Here is a 17334-nt window from a genome sequence, read left to right as displayed (position 1 = left end):
TTTAGCAAGAAGGCCTGCAACACAGACAGGCTTGGCCCAAAAGGCCGCTGGCCGAACATACAGCATCTTCACCCTTACTAGCCCCTATGCCTCCTATCTTGAATTGCTTAAGATTTTCATTAAATATATGGAGTCTATTTAGCACTGATCCTCATACTCACTGCTTCCTATTAACCACTCTAAGGTAGGAACCTCTGAACTTTACAGGGTCTGTCAGGCTTACCATCAGCACAGTGAGGGCAGGCTACAAGGGAAAAAATGCACCCATATAGTGAGATTGGTTGTTCATGCCATATATTTGCATATATTCTAATTACTTGTATTGACTCATAAGCTTAAAATGGAAAAGAATTAATTTTTTCCACTGGAAGGCTTGATATGCCTTTGTTTACACAATTATTAACCATACTATATACAGCAGCCTCAATAAAGCACTTCTGTAGAGGCCTGGAAAACATGTAATTGTACTTTAGCAGGTAAAAATATATTGTTTTCTTTCTCTAAAAGCAGAGAGAAAATTAATGATTTTCAGCTGTTTCATTCCAGGAACAAGCATTTGCTTTGTGTTAAAGCAGTGATTTGTAGGCTGGGCTTTGCCAGCATCTCATGATCTGGGGGGTGGGAGTTGGTGGGATGGGTGTTGCAAACACATTCTCATCCAAATTGTCCTTTTACAAGGCTGTTTGCAAAGGCTGTCTTCTGGGATCCGTTTAAACTGTCTCCAAATCTTCTTGTTCCCCGACACTCGTCATTATCCAACATTTCCGACCCATATTGTTTGTTTGTTAAGAGCATGTGAGGATATTTTATGTGACATTTCACTTTTCTGGAATAGTGGTCAATTTCTTTAAAAATATCTGCTAAATAATCACGAAAGAAATTCCATGTGGCACTTAATTTATTCCTCCAATAATTCCTGGGAGCCTACAATGGAGGGCACATATAAAGCTGGATATGACCCTGTCTTTACATTCCAGTGATTCACAATCTGGTGGTGTGATGCTCAGAGACAGAGGAATCTTCTTTAAGATATTTCCAACCCCTGTACCCTCCATGTGAGTCACTGGGGCTCCAGGACCTGTGATCTATTCCTTTCAAATAACTGAGTTCCAAAAAAAAGGTTAAGAAGTGCTGGCCTAGAGGGAGGGGCAGACATTTTAATACATGTCTAGGATGTCATGGTGACTGTTACAAAGGACAGAAATTATATGTTGCAAAAAGAGCACAAGGAAGGAACAAATCACCTGGGGAAAGGGCTTCCAAAGGATTCTGAGGAGATTCCTATCTGTCCTGGGCCTTAAAGAAGGAATGTAATTAGCTCAGAGCTTTCCAAGCACAGGTAATAATAGCATGTGAAAGTTACTGGGGGAAAAACATGACCCTTTGGAAGAAGACCAAGCAATCTGGAGTTGCCAGAACTCGGGTCATCGGAGATGAGTGGAGGAAAAGGAGGACTAGTAGGAAATGACACTGAAAGCATGTTCTGGAGCCAGATCAGGGAGGGCTTTTCCCAGCAAGTGATTTGGGCATTTCCCATCTATCTTCTAGGGAAATGTCCAGCAGAGGTAGGAGTGAGTGTGACCGTGTGTGTGTTTCCTCATTGAAGAATTAAAAGTAGGGGGCTTCCCCGGTGGCGCAGTGGTTGAGAGTCCGCCTGCCGATGCAGGGGAGGCGGGTTCGTGCCCCGGTCCGGGAAGATCCCACATGTCGCGGAGCGGCTCGGCCCGTGAGCCATGGCCACTGAGCCTGTGCGTCTGGAGCCTGTGCTCCGCAACAAGAGAGGCCACAACAGTGAGAGGCCCGTGTACCGCAAAAAAAAAAAAAAAAAAAAAAAAAAGAATTAAAAGTAGGGAACATGGGAGCGACAGTAAGAGATACATGTTTTGCTTTATTTTAGCATACATAGAAAGTTATTCAACATTTAGCTTAAACTTGTAGTACACTAGTTACATATACTTCCGCGTCTCTTGTTTTGGCCACCATCCCTCTGATCCTGGGGTTGGTGTGGCTCTCTAAGCCACAATTCGGTCAGTTTCTCATTTTGGCCCTTTCTGCTTCAGGGCAGCCTGCTTCTCCCCTGACTGCCCCTGTTTCTGAGCCTGTGGTCAGGTTCTCTGGGCCACTACAGATGTATGATAGAGGGAGAGACGTCTGGTGGCAGGATGGAGGTGGGAGACAGATAAGAGGTGGGGAGCCTAGAGGTTGGGGAGGCTTAGGAGACAGTCTGGAAAAGAGTGATTAGGGGCCTGCAAAGTAAAAGGGTGCCGATCACATTTGTCCAAGAGGACCCCAAAGCAGAGAAGCGGAATCACTGATGCAAACGGAAGTCTTGACAGCCTGAGCTGCCTAAAGATGCAACAGAGCTCCTGATTTGTCACTGTAGTTCTTTAGACAAACCAGAGGACCATTTGGCAGTGAAAGCATTTAGAAGGTTTATTTGTTATCTATTGCTGCATACATAAATTACCCCAAAATGTAGCGGTTTAAAACAATAAACATTTATTATCTCAGTTTCTGTGGATGAGGAGTTCAGGAGTGGCTGTGTTGGGTGGTTCTTTTTTCGGATCTCATGAGATTTCAGTCTAGAAATCTGCCCAGGGCCTCAGGCATCTGCAGGCTCACTCGGAGCTCAGACTGTTGGCAGGAAGCCCCAGTGCCTCGCTGTCTGTTGGACGGCGGTCATAGTTTTTTTGCCAAAGGGGCCTTTCCCTGGTGCTGCTTGAGTGTCCTTATGACATGGCAGCTGGTCTTTCGTGAAGTGAGTGATCCAACCAGGAAAGCGAGAAGGAAGGCCCACTGCCTTTTCTGACCTCGCCTCAGAAGTCACACATCGTCACTCTGACATATTGGAAGAGAGTCACAAGTGGAGAGAAATTAAGCTCCATCTCTCTCTCGAACAATTTATGGACAGAGCACACATACCGGGGTCACACAAGAGGACTTTGAAAGTTCCTCTCTACCTGAGATTCTCCAACTGTATTCATGAATCAGTAAACAAAGGACAAACCTTGAAAGGGCATGTAGTTGAGTCATCCCACTCTAGAAGCGGCCCACTGGGGCCCTTGTAATTGATGTATTTGTCAAGAGGGGAGGCTGGGTAATGGCTTCCTGGAAACTCCATCAAGTAGCAATGGGGTCTGATTGAAACTGCTTTTGTGGCGTAATGGAAATGCTATTGATGATTTTCAGAAAAGAGTGAATACGGAAAAAGCTCAAGTTAGAGTTTGTTTTGATTATACTATTCTTGGGACAAAAAAAGTGATCGAACAATATACAGCAGTTAAGTGTTTTGTGTGGGTTCTTTTTTATTATTTAAGTTGGGGAATTGTTTTATTTGGATGTGTAGGACAGAAACATTTCTGAGCCTCCTGGTTACTAGATATTACCAAACATTAAGGAGCCACGAGTTTACGAAGTTATACTTTCATGAGAGTTTTATAAAGTGATAAATGAGAAGTCATGGTCCAAACATGAAGCAAATGAAGTTGCAGCCTGATCTGGAGCAATTAACATGGTAAAGCACAGGAGAACCCACTTGAGCTTGATGTTTGAAACATTCTCCTTTTACAGGCAGAGGCTTATGGCAGACACTTACTTCCCTTCTGATGGGTCTAATCTTCCACTACTGGAATCTGCAGTGAATAATATTTATATAATCTTGATACTGTCAATGCTGGTACTAATTGTCACTATTTGGGATCAACATCTAATCAGAGCATAGAAGGCAAGCTGCCTGTAGGACCGAATGCAAATACTACTATCTATGACAGTAATGGCATGGTTCCTAGAGATTGAGGAGAGGGTTGGGAGTCAGGGAGGAAGAGGAAGGAAACTTACATAGTCCAAGGGGTGAGGGATGGTTGGCAGAGATGATAGAAAGCTGATGAATCAAGAAATAGTGCATTACAGATGAAATAAAATAAATATACGATTTCAAGTTAGAGTTCTCACAAAAGTCATGCGGAAAGGTGGTGGGCAGTGGTATGAGCTATGTTCATAATTTTTTCCCCCGAAGGAGTCACTAGTTACTGATTGAGAAACAGAAGCATAAGCACATTCTATAGAGTGAAGGTGAATCCCATGAGAATAACCAGAATCAGATGCTGGCAGCTCTGGAAACTGGATGGCAAAGGTGACTTTCACATCTTCTTTCTATCTTTCTGTAGCACGTTTACTTTCTCACCACCCACTGAACATATGTAACTTTCTTAAAGCAAAATATGTAAAACCCCACGTCATCGGTAGCACCTATAAGTTGATAGGAGCCTAAGTTCACCAGGTTTTAGTAGATAAACTTCACAAACATCAGTCCCTCAAGCTAACTTTAACAAATGGCAAGATTTCACTTATTTCATAAATTGACAGTTTTCATTCTTCTCCTTGAGACAGAGAGTAGGGATCAGTTTACAAATTACTACCTTGGTGATAAAAACTATTTAATATGAGCTAAAATTCTATGACTTATCCTAAAATATGCATTTCTATACTACACCACCAAAATTGAAAGGACAACCAAAAAAAACCCTTACAATTTTCAGGATTAACTTGAATGGACAAGAGTCCAGGCTCAGTAAAGTACAGAAACTCTATTCTAGCAACAGTCTATGAAGCAGTTTTAATAACTGTCCCCCACCCTGCCTCCCAGTACTAAAGACTTATTCTGAGTTTTTATGGAAGGCCCAGGTACGTCCTCTGCATATTTTAAAAGCAAACTCCCTGCTACCTAACTGTGGAAGATATTCAAAGGTTTTGACAATGATTAAGATACCGAAGAAGCAAATGGCTGCTTGCCTCAGTTTAACAAACAATGGCCATTAAAAACAAACAAACAAAACATTTGCCAGGAGCAACCTGGGTACCAAGTGTCGTGGGTGGAAAGAGAAAGAAAATATAGTATGAAAAACAATGAAGTTGGTGATCAGAGTCCAGGTGGAGAAAGACGCATTTCCTATAAAAGTGCATTGTTTTTTTTTCTTTGACAAATGAGAGGAGAGATTTTATGAAAGTTCTTCAGGCTTTTATAGAAAAAATAATTTTTATTCTCATAAGAAATGCTCAGTCTTTTATTTTACAGACTTATAAAATCTCAAGGTATGTAGGGACTTGTACTACAACAAGGCACAACAATCATACAATACAGACCAGGTACCAACTATACTTGATAAAAGGAATTTTACACAAAGAGCTGAAGTACCACATCCCTGAGAATGACTTGTAGTGCTTATATATAAAAAAAAAAAAATGTGTAGAGAAGAATGGATAACTACAGAGTGCCATAACCATACGTAATGTAATACTACACAGCAATGAAAGTGAACAAACTACTGTCACAAGTAACGTAGATGAATCTAACAGGTTTAACATTTCCTTGAAGACATTAGACACCAAGAATACATATTCTATGATTCCATTTATACAAAATATAAAATCAAATAGAACTAATCATGGTGTTAGAAGTCAGCATGGTAGTTAACTTTGAAAGGGGTAGAGACTAGGAGGGGTTATGTGGGAGCTTTTAGAGTTGCAGTGAAGTTCTATTTTTTATCTAGATGCTGGTCACATGGGTGGGTTCAGTTTGTAATATTTGCCACGCAGTTGTAGTTAACAATTTTTTCTGAGTGTATACTTCAATTAAAAAGTCAACTAAAAAAAGAAAAAATAACATATAGGGCTCCCTGCTAGCTTACGTGGCACCTTTATGCAGATTTTTTAAAGTGCGCCTCTCTGGATGGATGAATTAGAAAAAGGCACCCCCATGGGCAGAGGCAGCCCCACAAGTTTGTGCCTTGGCAAACGGAGGGTGGGCTGGGCTCCATTCCCACTGGTATGCTTTGCTAGACACAAAATCACACATCTGGATGGACATCTGCAAATCTGCAAAATACTCATGGGACCCTTCCATAAGAAGGGCAGGGCAGACATCCTTATCGTACAGATGAGGAAGTGGCATAGAACAGTGAGAAGGATGCGCAAAGGCATCACAGCTAATAAGTCATGGAGCCAGGGTGGACTTCTAGGCCAGTAGCTCTTCACATGGTTCTGATTCCTTTCGGGGAGGGGAACACGAAGAAGCTTCTCTCTATGTTACTGTGTATATTGTTATGGGTCATCTCAAACGCTCTGTCAAATAAGGCAGGGGATAAATACATGGTCCGATAGTCTTAATATTGGGCTTTAGTAAAGGTGCTAGGTGCTAAGTCCATTTGAAAAATATGCTATAAGCATATACTACAAAATGAATATTCACCTTGTAGATGTTGACCTAGGCAAAAAGTGCAATGGAATAGAGATGTTTACATATCAACAGAGCATCCTGGCCCAACCGTAGGTTAAAATGATCGACTTAAGGATATAAATCTTTCCATCTCTTGGAAAAAATGAAAGAGAAAGACACCCACGTAATGTGTTTGTCTAACTTACCCAGAAGCGTCTGCTTATTTGGGGAGGAGTTAGGCTCTGCAGAGCATCTGCAGGATCGGAGGACAATCACTCCTCCGAGCACGCCGTCTTCGCTGGCCAGGAAAGGTGAGCCTAGGCAGAAATGACTAGTGGTCATTTTCAGTTAATTTTACTCTTTTCCCTTTCAATTTTCATTTGATTACTGGAACAAACGTGTGGTATGAATAAGCTCTTGAAAGATGCCCACTTTCTGACACTCGCCATTGTTCGTACCTTGTACAGGCGGGATAGCAAAGGCAGGCTTGTGCCCGAACAGGCAAAGGCAGTGCCAGACGCCTCCAAGAAGACATGACTGGGGGTGGAGTGTGCATGACCGTATTCAGAATGGAATTGGAAACACTGCCAGATTAAAGGCCCAAAACACAAATACAGGAAAAAATGCTCAGCAGCTCCCTTTGATCAGCTCTTAGGGATCACTTACCAGGCTCTCCCTGCTGTCAGAGGCATGCCACCAAAAGCTTTGATTTACTACCTTAAATTCAACTTTAAATAATAAGCCACAAACTTTATTACAGACATTTAAAAATGCTCCTGATGGATACACAAAGAAGGGTGAAACTGTATTTCTATTATGAGAGTCTGGTGGTTAGAAACAACCATGCTTCGCAGAGATCTCACACAAACTAAACCATTGTGAGCATTTCAGGAACGCTGCTTTTTAAAACCCCTCATTTTTCCTCCCCAAGGACATCTTCTTCGAACATCTGGCATAGCAAGTGAGCACGTGGAGAACAAATGCAAAATGAGCCCAAGCACTATCAAAGAAAGTAATAAAAATAAAAACCAACCAAATTGGATTTGGGGGGAGCTTCTGGTTAAACTCAGTAGATTAAACACATGCATTTATCTCCACTCCTTTCTCAAATCCCAGTAAACTGGGGGAAAGGGAAGGGGAAAAAGGCATGGCCTAATAAGGACAGAGAGAGAGACAAGAAAAAAACTGACCTTTTAGAAAACAGAAAGAAGACGGACAAGCAGTTGCTCACCTAGTGGACCTGGGAAAGCTGAAACCTAAGCTTCCATGGGGGAGGGGGGAGCCTGGTTGGAGTCGAGGGACACCTGTAAGAAGCCATCCAGTTTTGTCATAAAACCGAATAAAGGACCAGAAATTGGAGGCATCAAGTTCTTCTGAAGGCAGGGGTGCAGGGTGGGCCTGGAATAAAGATGGTTGGTCAAGAGTGTCCAAAAGGATCCTCTAGACCAGGGGTCGGTAAACTACGACCTGCCTGCTCTACAGCCTGTTTTTGTGCTGTCTGCAAGCGAAGAGTGTTTATTTTACATGTTAAACTTTCTTTTTTTAAGAGAGAGAAAAAGAGAAGGAAGAGGAAGAGAAGAATATGTGGTAGAGACCACAGTGTAGCCCACAAAGTTTAAAATCTAATCTCTGGCCCTTCATAGAAAAAGTTTGCCGACCCCTGACCTCAAGCCCCAGATTCCTACCTAGAGAGGAAGTTACTCCTCCCTAACTCTAGAGAAAGCAGGACATTTACTCTCTAGAGATGCTGAACCAGAGGGACTTGAGACTTGGGGTCATCAGGCTCAGCCCAGGGCAGACGGGAGGCTCCATGCTGGAAACAGGGGCTAAAGGGGAGCCTTTATGTTAAACAGTGAAATAACCAGCTCCCTTCACTCACAGGCTCTCAGGATGCAAGAAGGTAGGCTGTTATCCTCCAAGCAAGAGACTGGATAATTCCTTTCCAGTCTCAAGAGTATTTCCAGTCTCAGTCCCAACCAGCTCAAGAGTAAAGACCTATTTGAGAGAACCTAAAAACATAGCGTGTCCTTGCCTTGTGGGGAGGGCTTCCAGATGACAAGTGTGACTCATACACAGAAGGTTTTCAGTTCAGCTTCTTGGTACTTAGACAACCTAGGATCACTAGTTGTTTCCATTAGGCCTCCAGGAAACACAGAAAGCAAACAACCAAAAGGTAACAGAGGGAAAACTTAGGCAAACACTTTGATCAGAAGAACAATTAAAAAAAAAAATGGGGAGGTGGATTCCCTGGTGGTCCAGTAGTTAGGACTCAGCCCTTTCACTGCGAGGGCCGGTTTTGATCCCTGATCGGGGAATTAAGATCCTGTAAGCTGCATGGTGCAGCCAAAAAAAAAGAAAAAGAAGAAGAAAAAAGAAGAGAATCACAAAAAAGACAGAATGAGAAATGAGAGAAAAAAAAAATTTTAAATCAGAAGAACAGGCCAGAAGATCCAATATCTGAAGAGGAATTTCAAAGAGAGAAAATAAAAGAAATGAAAGGGAAGAAATTTCAAAAAATAATTAAAAAGCAATTCCAATAATTGAAGGATGAGTGTTCAGACTGAAAAGGCTCATGAACCTCCCAGCACAACACATGGGGAAAAAAAAAAAAGAGTGCCATGAAGACATATCACTATGAAATATCAAATACTGAGGAAAGAGAGAAAGGTCTAAAAATTTCCAAATGGGGAAAAAAGATCACAGGGAAGGCAAGGGGATCATAATGGCATCGGATTTCTCAACAGCAACACTGGGAACTAGAAGATTAGGAGGTATTATCTTCAAAATGCTGAGAGAAAATTATTTCCAACCTAGAATTCTACCCTTGGCCAAAATGTCCATCAAGCGTGAAAGGAGAATAAAGCTCAACAAAGTCTCAAAGAATTCACCTCCTGTGCACTCTTTCTCAGAAAGCTGTAGGATGAATGTGCCTCAGCAAAATGAAGGAGCAACAAAAATAATGAGAAAGAAAAGAAGAGCTGCAAACAGGGGATCCAAAACAAGACAAAAGTATTCCTGGGTGACACACGGCTACACACAGGCTTGGAAAGCCCAGACCAAAACAGCAGAAAGCCAGAGGAAGCTGGAAAGGTATTTCCAAGGAGGGGAAAAAATTAAACATACAAGATACATGTTGCATTTGAAATTATTGAGAAGAAATGTTTCAGATTTTGTGGGAAGACTAAGAATGAAAGAGTGATTGGTATAAAAAAAAAGTGAGGCAAATATTAACTGCAGAAGAAATAAAAATTTCTACAGGAAATGAAATAGAATCACAGCCCACTACGTAGCTCAGATGTCAACAGCTAGAGTAAAAAATATAAACTCGCGATACCGATGAACTGAAAAATAGGGATATAATACATTAAGAGGAGAAAAGGCCTGTGTGGGTGAGTGTAGGTTTGAAGTTGGAAGTATAAAGGAACTATTAAGTTCTTGCCTTCCCTGGAGTGAAGATGATAACAACTAAATCTGATATCCAAATAATATTTAAAATTGAAAAATCAAGAAATAGTAGTATAAGCATGTTATATTGAATTATAGATGTAAGTTTGAGAAAAAATAGCTAAGAGAGTTAAAAGTAGTAGCCTCCAGGGAGAGGAAAATGAGGGGGCTGTGGAGGGTTGGGACAGGGAACTACTCATTTTCAGTGTAAGCCTGGGGGTACTGCTTGTCTTTTTAAACCACACACACACATTGCTTTGTAAAGAAAAGCAACACAGATTTATGCTGCGGAACTAGGGTAAAGTATTTACTCCTCAGCCTCTTAGACAAGAGGGAAAGGAGACAGGGAATTAACAGTCACTGAGAAACTACCCTGTGTCAGGCCCTAGTTCCATGTTTTCATGTTCTGTAGTTTAATTTTCAGAACCACCACGAGAAGGCATTTAATGATCACTTTACAGATGAGGAACCTGAGGTTCAGAGGGGTTCAATGACAAGTCACAGCCACGCCACAGCTGAGGAGGAAGGCTTCCCCCCACGTGTCTTGAAGCCCACGGTTCTGCCTGCTTTGCAGCAAAGCCTCTCAGGAACAGGAAACTCTGGATAAGCTTACGTCCCAACCGCCTGCTGGAGAGCTCCACCCCACCTGCACTCAAAGTCTTGGCACCTCTACAATTGCTCCTTTCTCACCAAATCTGGTCACTTCTCCTGGGGTCCTCACAGCTCACCCAAGCTCAGAACCTTCTACCTCTTCCCTCTCCAATGACTCAACTCTTCAAACCACATCAAGTCCTGTCAGTTCTCTGTGGGTGCACCTGTGCCTGCCTCCGCCCCATCATTCCCACCCACAGGACCCCCATGCACTCTCCTTCCTGATCCAGTCACTCACCTCTTAGAGAAATTAATCCAATGAATGTGTACAATGTGCCAGGGCTCGTTGGGCACTGGGGACACGGCAGTGAACAAATGAGGTACCTGCTCACATCGAGTTGAGCAGGTTGGGAGACAAGTAATAAAGTCACAAATCAACAAGGAAATCCACCCAGTTAGTAGGAAGTGCGGTGAAGAAAATGAATCCAGTCGAGTGTTATAGGGCGTGACTGGGGCTAATACTTTATATCAAGGGTCGGGGAAGGCATCTTTGATAAGGCGCTAACCATGTGAAGATCCAGGGAAGGAACATTCCAGGCGGATGAACCAGCAAATGCAGATACCCAGAGGTGGGAAGGAGTCTGGAAGTTCAGGAAATAAAAGGAGGCTAGAGTGGCAAAGCCAAGTGAAGGAGGGGGAGGGAGGGTAGAATCTGAGTTCAGAGGGAAGTGGGGCCACGTCACATAAGGTTAGAGAAGGCCCAGCAAGGAGTTTGGATTTTACTCCAAGTGTGATGAGAAGATGACAGAGGGCTTTAACCAGGTCAGTGATGGTTTTTATTTGTGTTTGTAGGAGGTTACTCTGCTGTGCAGAACAGATGGGCAGGGCAAGTGTGGAAGCAGGAAGCCACTAAAAGAGCTTGGTTGTGAGACTCCAGTGGCTTGGGTGAGCCTGGTGGCCGTGGAGACGGTCAGCAGAGGGTGGGTCTGGGATATGTTCTGCAAGCAGAACCAATATGGCTGTTCATAGGATGGATATGGGCATGGGAAACTGACATCAAAGTTTACTCTAATAAGAAATATGCACCCCAGCTATGATCATACCGTTAAACCATTCAGAAATTTTCAATGACTCCCAACTGCTCATGGAATAACGTCTAAACTCCTTAGCCGGGCCCAGACCTCCTCTCTCTTCCCAACCTTATCTCCCTATTATTTTTACACAGCATGTGCTCCAGCCAAATTGGACTTCCTATATTCCATTTCCCCAAGACTTCCCCCTGGGCCCATTGTTGTGAACTGTCCTTCCCAGCTCCCTCCTCCTCCCCTCCACGAACTGAAATCTATTCTTCAGCTCCAGTGCCTTGTATACAGACCCAAGCTCTTTGGGGTCAGAGTATCTGAGTCACCTTTGAGGCCCTCTTAGAGACTAACAGAGTACTTCTACTTATTCACCACCTTCCCCTATCCCCAACCTACACACACACACACACACACACTCCTGCCTACACCACTGCAGTGCAGTATCAAGGATGGAAAGACGGTACATGCGTGCTCTGAAAGGGGGTGGGGCCCCTGGGCACCATGGAAGCTTAAATCAGGGCTCCTCACCCTTGATATGCATTCATTCAAAGATTTAATGATACAATTATTAAAGTACTATATTTGAAGATTCCAAAATTTTCATGGAAAGTAGTCAGATTTCATATTATCACTGTGGTGTTTAAACAAAACAAAACAAAACAAAACAAAACGACACTGACTCAGACCGAAAACCCTGTTTTGACTTTCAAGGTAGTAAATGTGTGGTCTTAAGCAAGACATATCAAAAAAAATTCTATGCTTCAGTTTCTTCTTTAATATCCAACTATAAATCATGGATATTAAAAGATATCTTTCTTGGTTGTTGTGAGGGTTGAATTTATATATTAACTTTGTAGCCTCTGAGGTGCTATTGAAACATTTGGTGGTGGTAATGTTAAGGGTAGGAGCACACTTCAGCATTTTGCTGGTTCTCAAAGATTATCATGTTGAACAAGATCTATTACTGTATTTACCTGGTTAACCTTCTACATCGGCTGGAACTAGTGCTCAACTGACATTCGGTGATTGGATGGTAGTGGTGATAGAGTATCAATTTCCCAAGTTAAAGTGTTAAACAGTGTCTGTATAAAAGGAGCCACTTTCTTGTTCTTCCCAGTAGGAAAAATTAACATAGAGTGACATGTTGGGCTCTGTGATAAGTGCTTTCTATAATCAAATAGGGAATTGAGGGAGGGGGGGCAAAAATTAACTAAGACAATCCAAAGTTCCATGTGCAAGTAGGTGCATAAAGTAAAGAAGACTAATAGAAACAAAGAAATAATAAAAATTAAGCTTCATTCACCCTACTAAAATATCTCAAATTGATTCTTTAAATGCCCAAATCTATAACTACTATGGAATGAAATTATAATTACAGATGCTAAGAAACATATTCACTGTGATCAAATGTGTGTATCTGGATATTAAGATTGTAAATCCAGACTGTAAACAAATGAGACACCTGCTTACTGTATTTGTGCCATATCTTTAAGAACGAAGAATTTGAAGAAATTGGAAAAGAAAATCCCTGTAAGTATTAAAGTAGAGAAGTTAGCGGGAATATTAACCCATATTCTTTTGATTGCTAGTGCCAGAATCTCAATTAGAATGATTTTAAGTAAAAAGGAGGATTCACTGGCCCATAAAATCCAAGAAAAAAAAAAAAAAAACTTCTGGAAGGGTGGGGATGTGATGGGTTTCAGAAACAGCTGGAAACAGCTTCTTCTGTATGGATGGTAATGGCCATCTATGGATAGGTCCAGAGCTGTATACCTGATACAACTTTCGCCACCAGAGAGACTTCCTCTCTTTATCAGGTTTCACATTCTCAGAGGCCATCAGACTTCGAAAGATAGGGAAATCTGACTGGCCTGGCTTTGCCTAGGGGTTAAGCCTAGAGCAATCAACTTTATCCAAGAGTCCAGTGAAGTGGGGTCATGCATGGACAGACAAATCCACAGATGTCCACAAAACACAAATGGATAGAAGACGGGCTACACAACCAGGAGATTGGTGCTGTCTACTCGAACTTGGACAAGCCACTTTATCTCTCTGAACCGTGCTTTCTTCCCTCATCTGAAAAACTGAGAGACTGGACTAGTAACCTCTAATGTCTCTAACAGTTCTAACGGGCAGGAGTGTTTTCAATTTTAAAGATTCGTGTCTCCCCACCAGCAGCAACCAGCCATTACTGGATGCCAGCAAGCCAAGACTTTAGAGCTTTTGCAAAACGTGATACAACACTTCCTCTTCAACATGTGAGAACCTATCAAGAGAGTAATTCTGTAGCCAGAAGGCAGCTGCTATTCTTCTACCTTCCCATCACATTTAACAAAGAATCTCTTTTATTTTGTTTGTTTTGGTTTTTGTTTTTTGGGGTTTTTTTGGTGGTACGCGGGCCTCTCACTGTTGTGGTCTCTCCCGTTGCGGAGCACAGGCTCCAGACGCGCAGGCTCAGCGGCCATGGCTCACGGGCCCAGCCACTCCGCGGAACGTGGGATCTTCCCGGACCGGGGCACAAACCCGTGTCCCCTGCATCGGCAGGCGGACTCTCAACCACTGCGCCACCAGGGAAGCCCGAATCTCTGTCTTTTAAATACAGTTCTGTGTATTGCTTTCTTCTTTTTAAAATCTAGATGACAAACCACTTGAATGGCATTTTCTCTTCAAGGAATTATACATATATTGAGAAAAAGAGATACAATGACAGAGAGAGAGAGAGAGAGAGAGAGAGAGACATGGTTTGTTTGGAGGTCAAGTGAGAAAGAAAATGGACTAGGGAATAATGAATGTTCCCTACTGAAAACATATACCTCTAACTTCAAAAAAAACAAGAGAGATTATAAATATTCCTTAGACACAAAAGCAGGATAACAGTTTATACTTCCTGAAAGATCAAGGACCTTTCCTCTAAAGATGCACTTCACTTACCATATCTTTCATGGATGTGAAGTATAGCAGAATGACATGAAGACCACATAACATAACGAGAGGAGCTAGTCCCTAAGTTCAGAGGTGACAGTGCCATTAATGAAGTGCCACTATATCCTACCTCTGAGGAGACGCCTACAAGACTGTCGCCATCATCCTATAAGATGTACATTAACTTAACTGCATTCTCTCCTTTCCTGCTCCCACAAAAATCCCAATGGGACAGTTATTACTACATTCATTTGGCAGATGAGAAACCGAAGGAATGAAAGGAAGAAGCTGAGGCACAGGAAGGTAAATGACCTACGAAAACACAAAGGGGAAGAGGGGAGCGAGGCACCAGATGCCTGATCCAGATCCTCTCACTACATACCCTGAGGACACACCTGCCCTCAAAAACCCACCTCTATCACAGCTCTAGAGTGTCATCATTATGTGCGGCTTTCAGGTGATAAGTATAGTTTTAAAGACTCCAACTGAATTCCTTGGAGAGAAGAGTTGAGTTGGGTTTAGTTGAGTTAAGCTGAAGAAAGCTAAGTGTGGCCAATGACCCTTTTGAAATCCCTTACCTAACAAAATCTGAAATACAAGAAAAGTCAATTTATTTCAAAACAGAAAATTCTAAATTATAATCAGAACCTAAACATATCAGAGAAACATTCAGTCTTTGAATAAATTTATTGATTCTGCCACAAAGATTTGGAGCAAGAAACCAAATTAAGGATTCCATTAAAGCCTCTGCTTGTTGGTTTAACCAAACATAGAATGTACACACTTCATACTGTTTTAGAAATGACAGGAGATTTTTTTTTTTTTTAATTTGACACAAGGTTTCTGTCTTCAAGGGAACAATTCAGCTGAGGAGAAAAGACAACACACTTCAAAAATCACGAAGCAATTCAAGCAGGATCGGGGGTTATCTTCTTTTTCTGAATATTCCAGCCCAACATTTTACCTGTATGTGGAGGGAGCAAGGATTCCACAAACTCACCCTTAAGCAACGATGACAGGATGAGAATGTGATTCCCTGACAGAGAAGCAGGTTAGAGCAGCCTACAGAGAACTGAAGACTCACGGGAGGGGAAGCCAAAGGGCTGGTTTACCAGCCCTGGTCCTAGAACTTTACATGTTAACGTTAACAAGTAAGACAAAGATCCTCTGCCCTCAGACTCTGCGGGGTCCCTCCAAGCTGCTGGGGGTTGTAGAGAACACCATCCCCACCAGTTACAGCTGCCAGAACTTCCATCTCCAGGAGTGTCACAAGGCAGAAATGGTGATAGTGGCAGAAGACAGGGGTCCAGACCAGGTAAAGTGTCTTCCGTGAGGGTACAGTGGGTGGCGCAGTTCATACTTTCTTATTAATGCTAGACTAGAAGCCATGAATTTGAGAAGTACAACATCCATTCAACAAATCCTTCATATTTTGTAAATATTCACTTTAAAATATTTAAGAATCAACCTTGTGCCAAGCACTGTTTATGGGGCCTTGGGTACATGATGATTAAGGCAAAATCTGTATCCAACATGGTCTGAATGTTTGTGTCCCCTCAAAATCATATGTTGAAAATCTAATGCCTAATGTGACAGTATTAGGAAGTGTGGCCTTTAGGAGGTGAGTAGGTCATAAGAACAGAGTTCTCATGAACATGATTAGTGTCCTTATAAAACAGGCCCAAGAAAGTTCCCTTTCCCTTCTGGCCATGTGAGGATACAATGAGAAGTCTGCTACTGGAAGAAGGCCCTCACCTGACAATATGGGCCACTGGATCTTGAAGTCCCAGCCTCCAGAACTGGGAGAAATAAATTTCTTTTGTTTATAAACCACCCAGTATGTGGTATTTTGTGTGGGTAGCGCACCTGGAAGAAGACACCAAGTCATCTATGATATGACAGACAACAAACAAATACTACCAGTGGTAGAAAGGAAACTCAAGCAGCATAGGGGAGATAACAGTAATATGGTGGGTACACAGGGAGACAGCATTTTAATCAGGATGGTCAGGGATAGCTTCTCTGTCCTGGGATAATGATAAATAAATGACCAGTGAGACATCTGAAGGAAAAAAAAAAAAAAACTAAGCAAATGAGAGAACAGCAATACAGGTATTGGGGCCTTGGGGCAATGATGTTTCCAATGTAGTTAAGAAACCTATCCCCGTGTATAATCATGCCAGACCACCAGGGTGTTCCTCATTTCAAGTCAAGAGAAGGAAGGGCTAGTATTCAGCTGCCTGTTAATGGCTGGTGTCCCTACTGGTAATTAACTCTCTTGACTCTCCCCTGACAAAAGGCACATTTTCAATTTATTACTGTACTTTAAAAAAATGTACTATACATACAGATTCTAAATACTCAAACAAACAAACAAAATAATATACAGTTAGCTCTCTGTATCTACAAGTTCCACATCCACAGATTCAACCGTGGATCAAAAATATTTGGGAAAAAAATCCCAAAACTTGAAATTGCTGCACTCCAGCACCTATTTACATAGTTTTTACACTATATCACATATTATAAGTAATCTAGAGATGATTTAAAGCAGACAGGAGGATATGTATACGTTTATATGCAAATACTACACCATTTTATACAAGGGACTTGAGGATTAATATCACCAGGGGGTCCTGGAACCAAACCCCTCGGCAGACACTGACTGTAAATGAAAGTATGCCTTACTGCAGTGCCATTCCATAGAGGTGAGTACCACCAAGAGCTCCCTGTATAGTCTTTCTGAATTATCCATAGTGACACACACATCCTTTTTCAATTTTTCACTCAACTGGACCATGTTACATAAACTATTCTGTTTCTGGCTTTTAAAATTCAATCATTTAACTTGGAGATCCTTCCATATCAGCACACACAAATTTAGCTCACCCTTTTTAACAATGACTATACTCTTGGACATATATGCTATCACTTCTTTAATTAGTTCCCTAGGGGTGGGCATTTAGGTCATTTCTAGTTTTGTTTGTTGCCATTACAAATAATGCTGCAGTAGACATCTGGACATGTACCTTTCATACATGTATGAATATACAGGATACACTTCTCAATGTAGAGTTGATG

General features: G+C 42.0%; 1 protein-coding gene across 1 annotated transcript in view; it reads right to left on the bottom strand.

Moving 5' to 3' along the window:
* TASP1 (taspase 1) overlaps positions 1-17334 on the bottom strand; it is a 242379-nt gene that overhangs the window by 42656 nt on the left and 182389 nt on the right. Inside the window, exon 12 of the mRNA XM_082670290.1 lies at positions 6421-6531. Within this exon, the coding sequence (XP_082526416.1) occupies positions 6421-6531 (111 nt within the window). The remainder of the gene's footprint in view (positions 1-6420; positions 6532-17334) is intronic.

The sequence above is a fragment of the Grampus griseus genome, assembly GCF_964374135.1.
Source record: "Grampus griseus genome assembly, chromosome: 14".
Lineage (NCBI taxonomy): Eukaryota > Metazoa > Chordata > Mammalia > Artiodactyla > Delphinidae > Grampus > Grampus griseus.
Note: the sequence above shows the minus strand (reverse complement) of the source record. Positions and strands in the feature narration are given on the sequence as shown.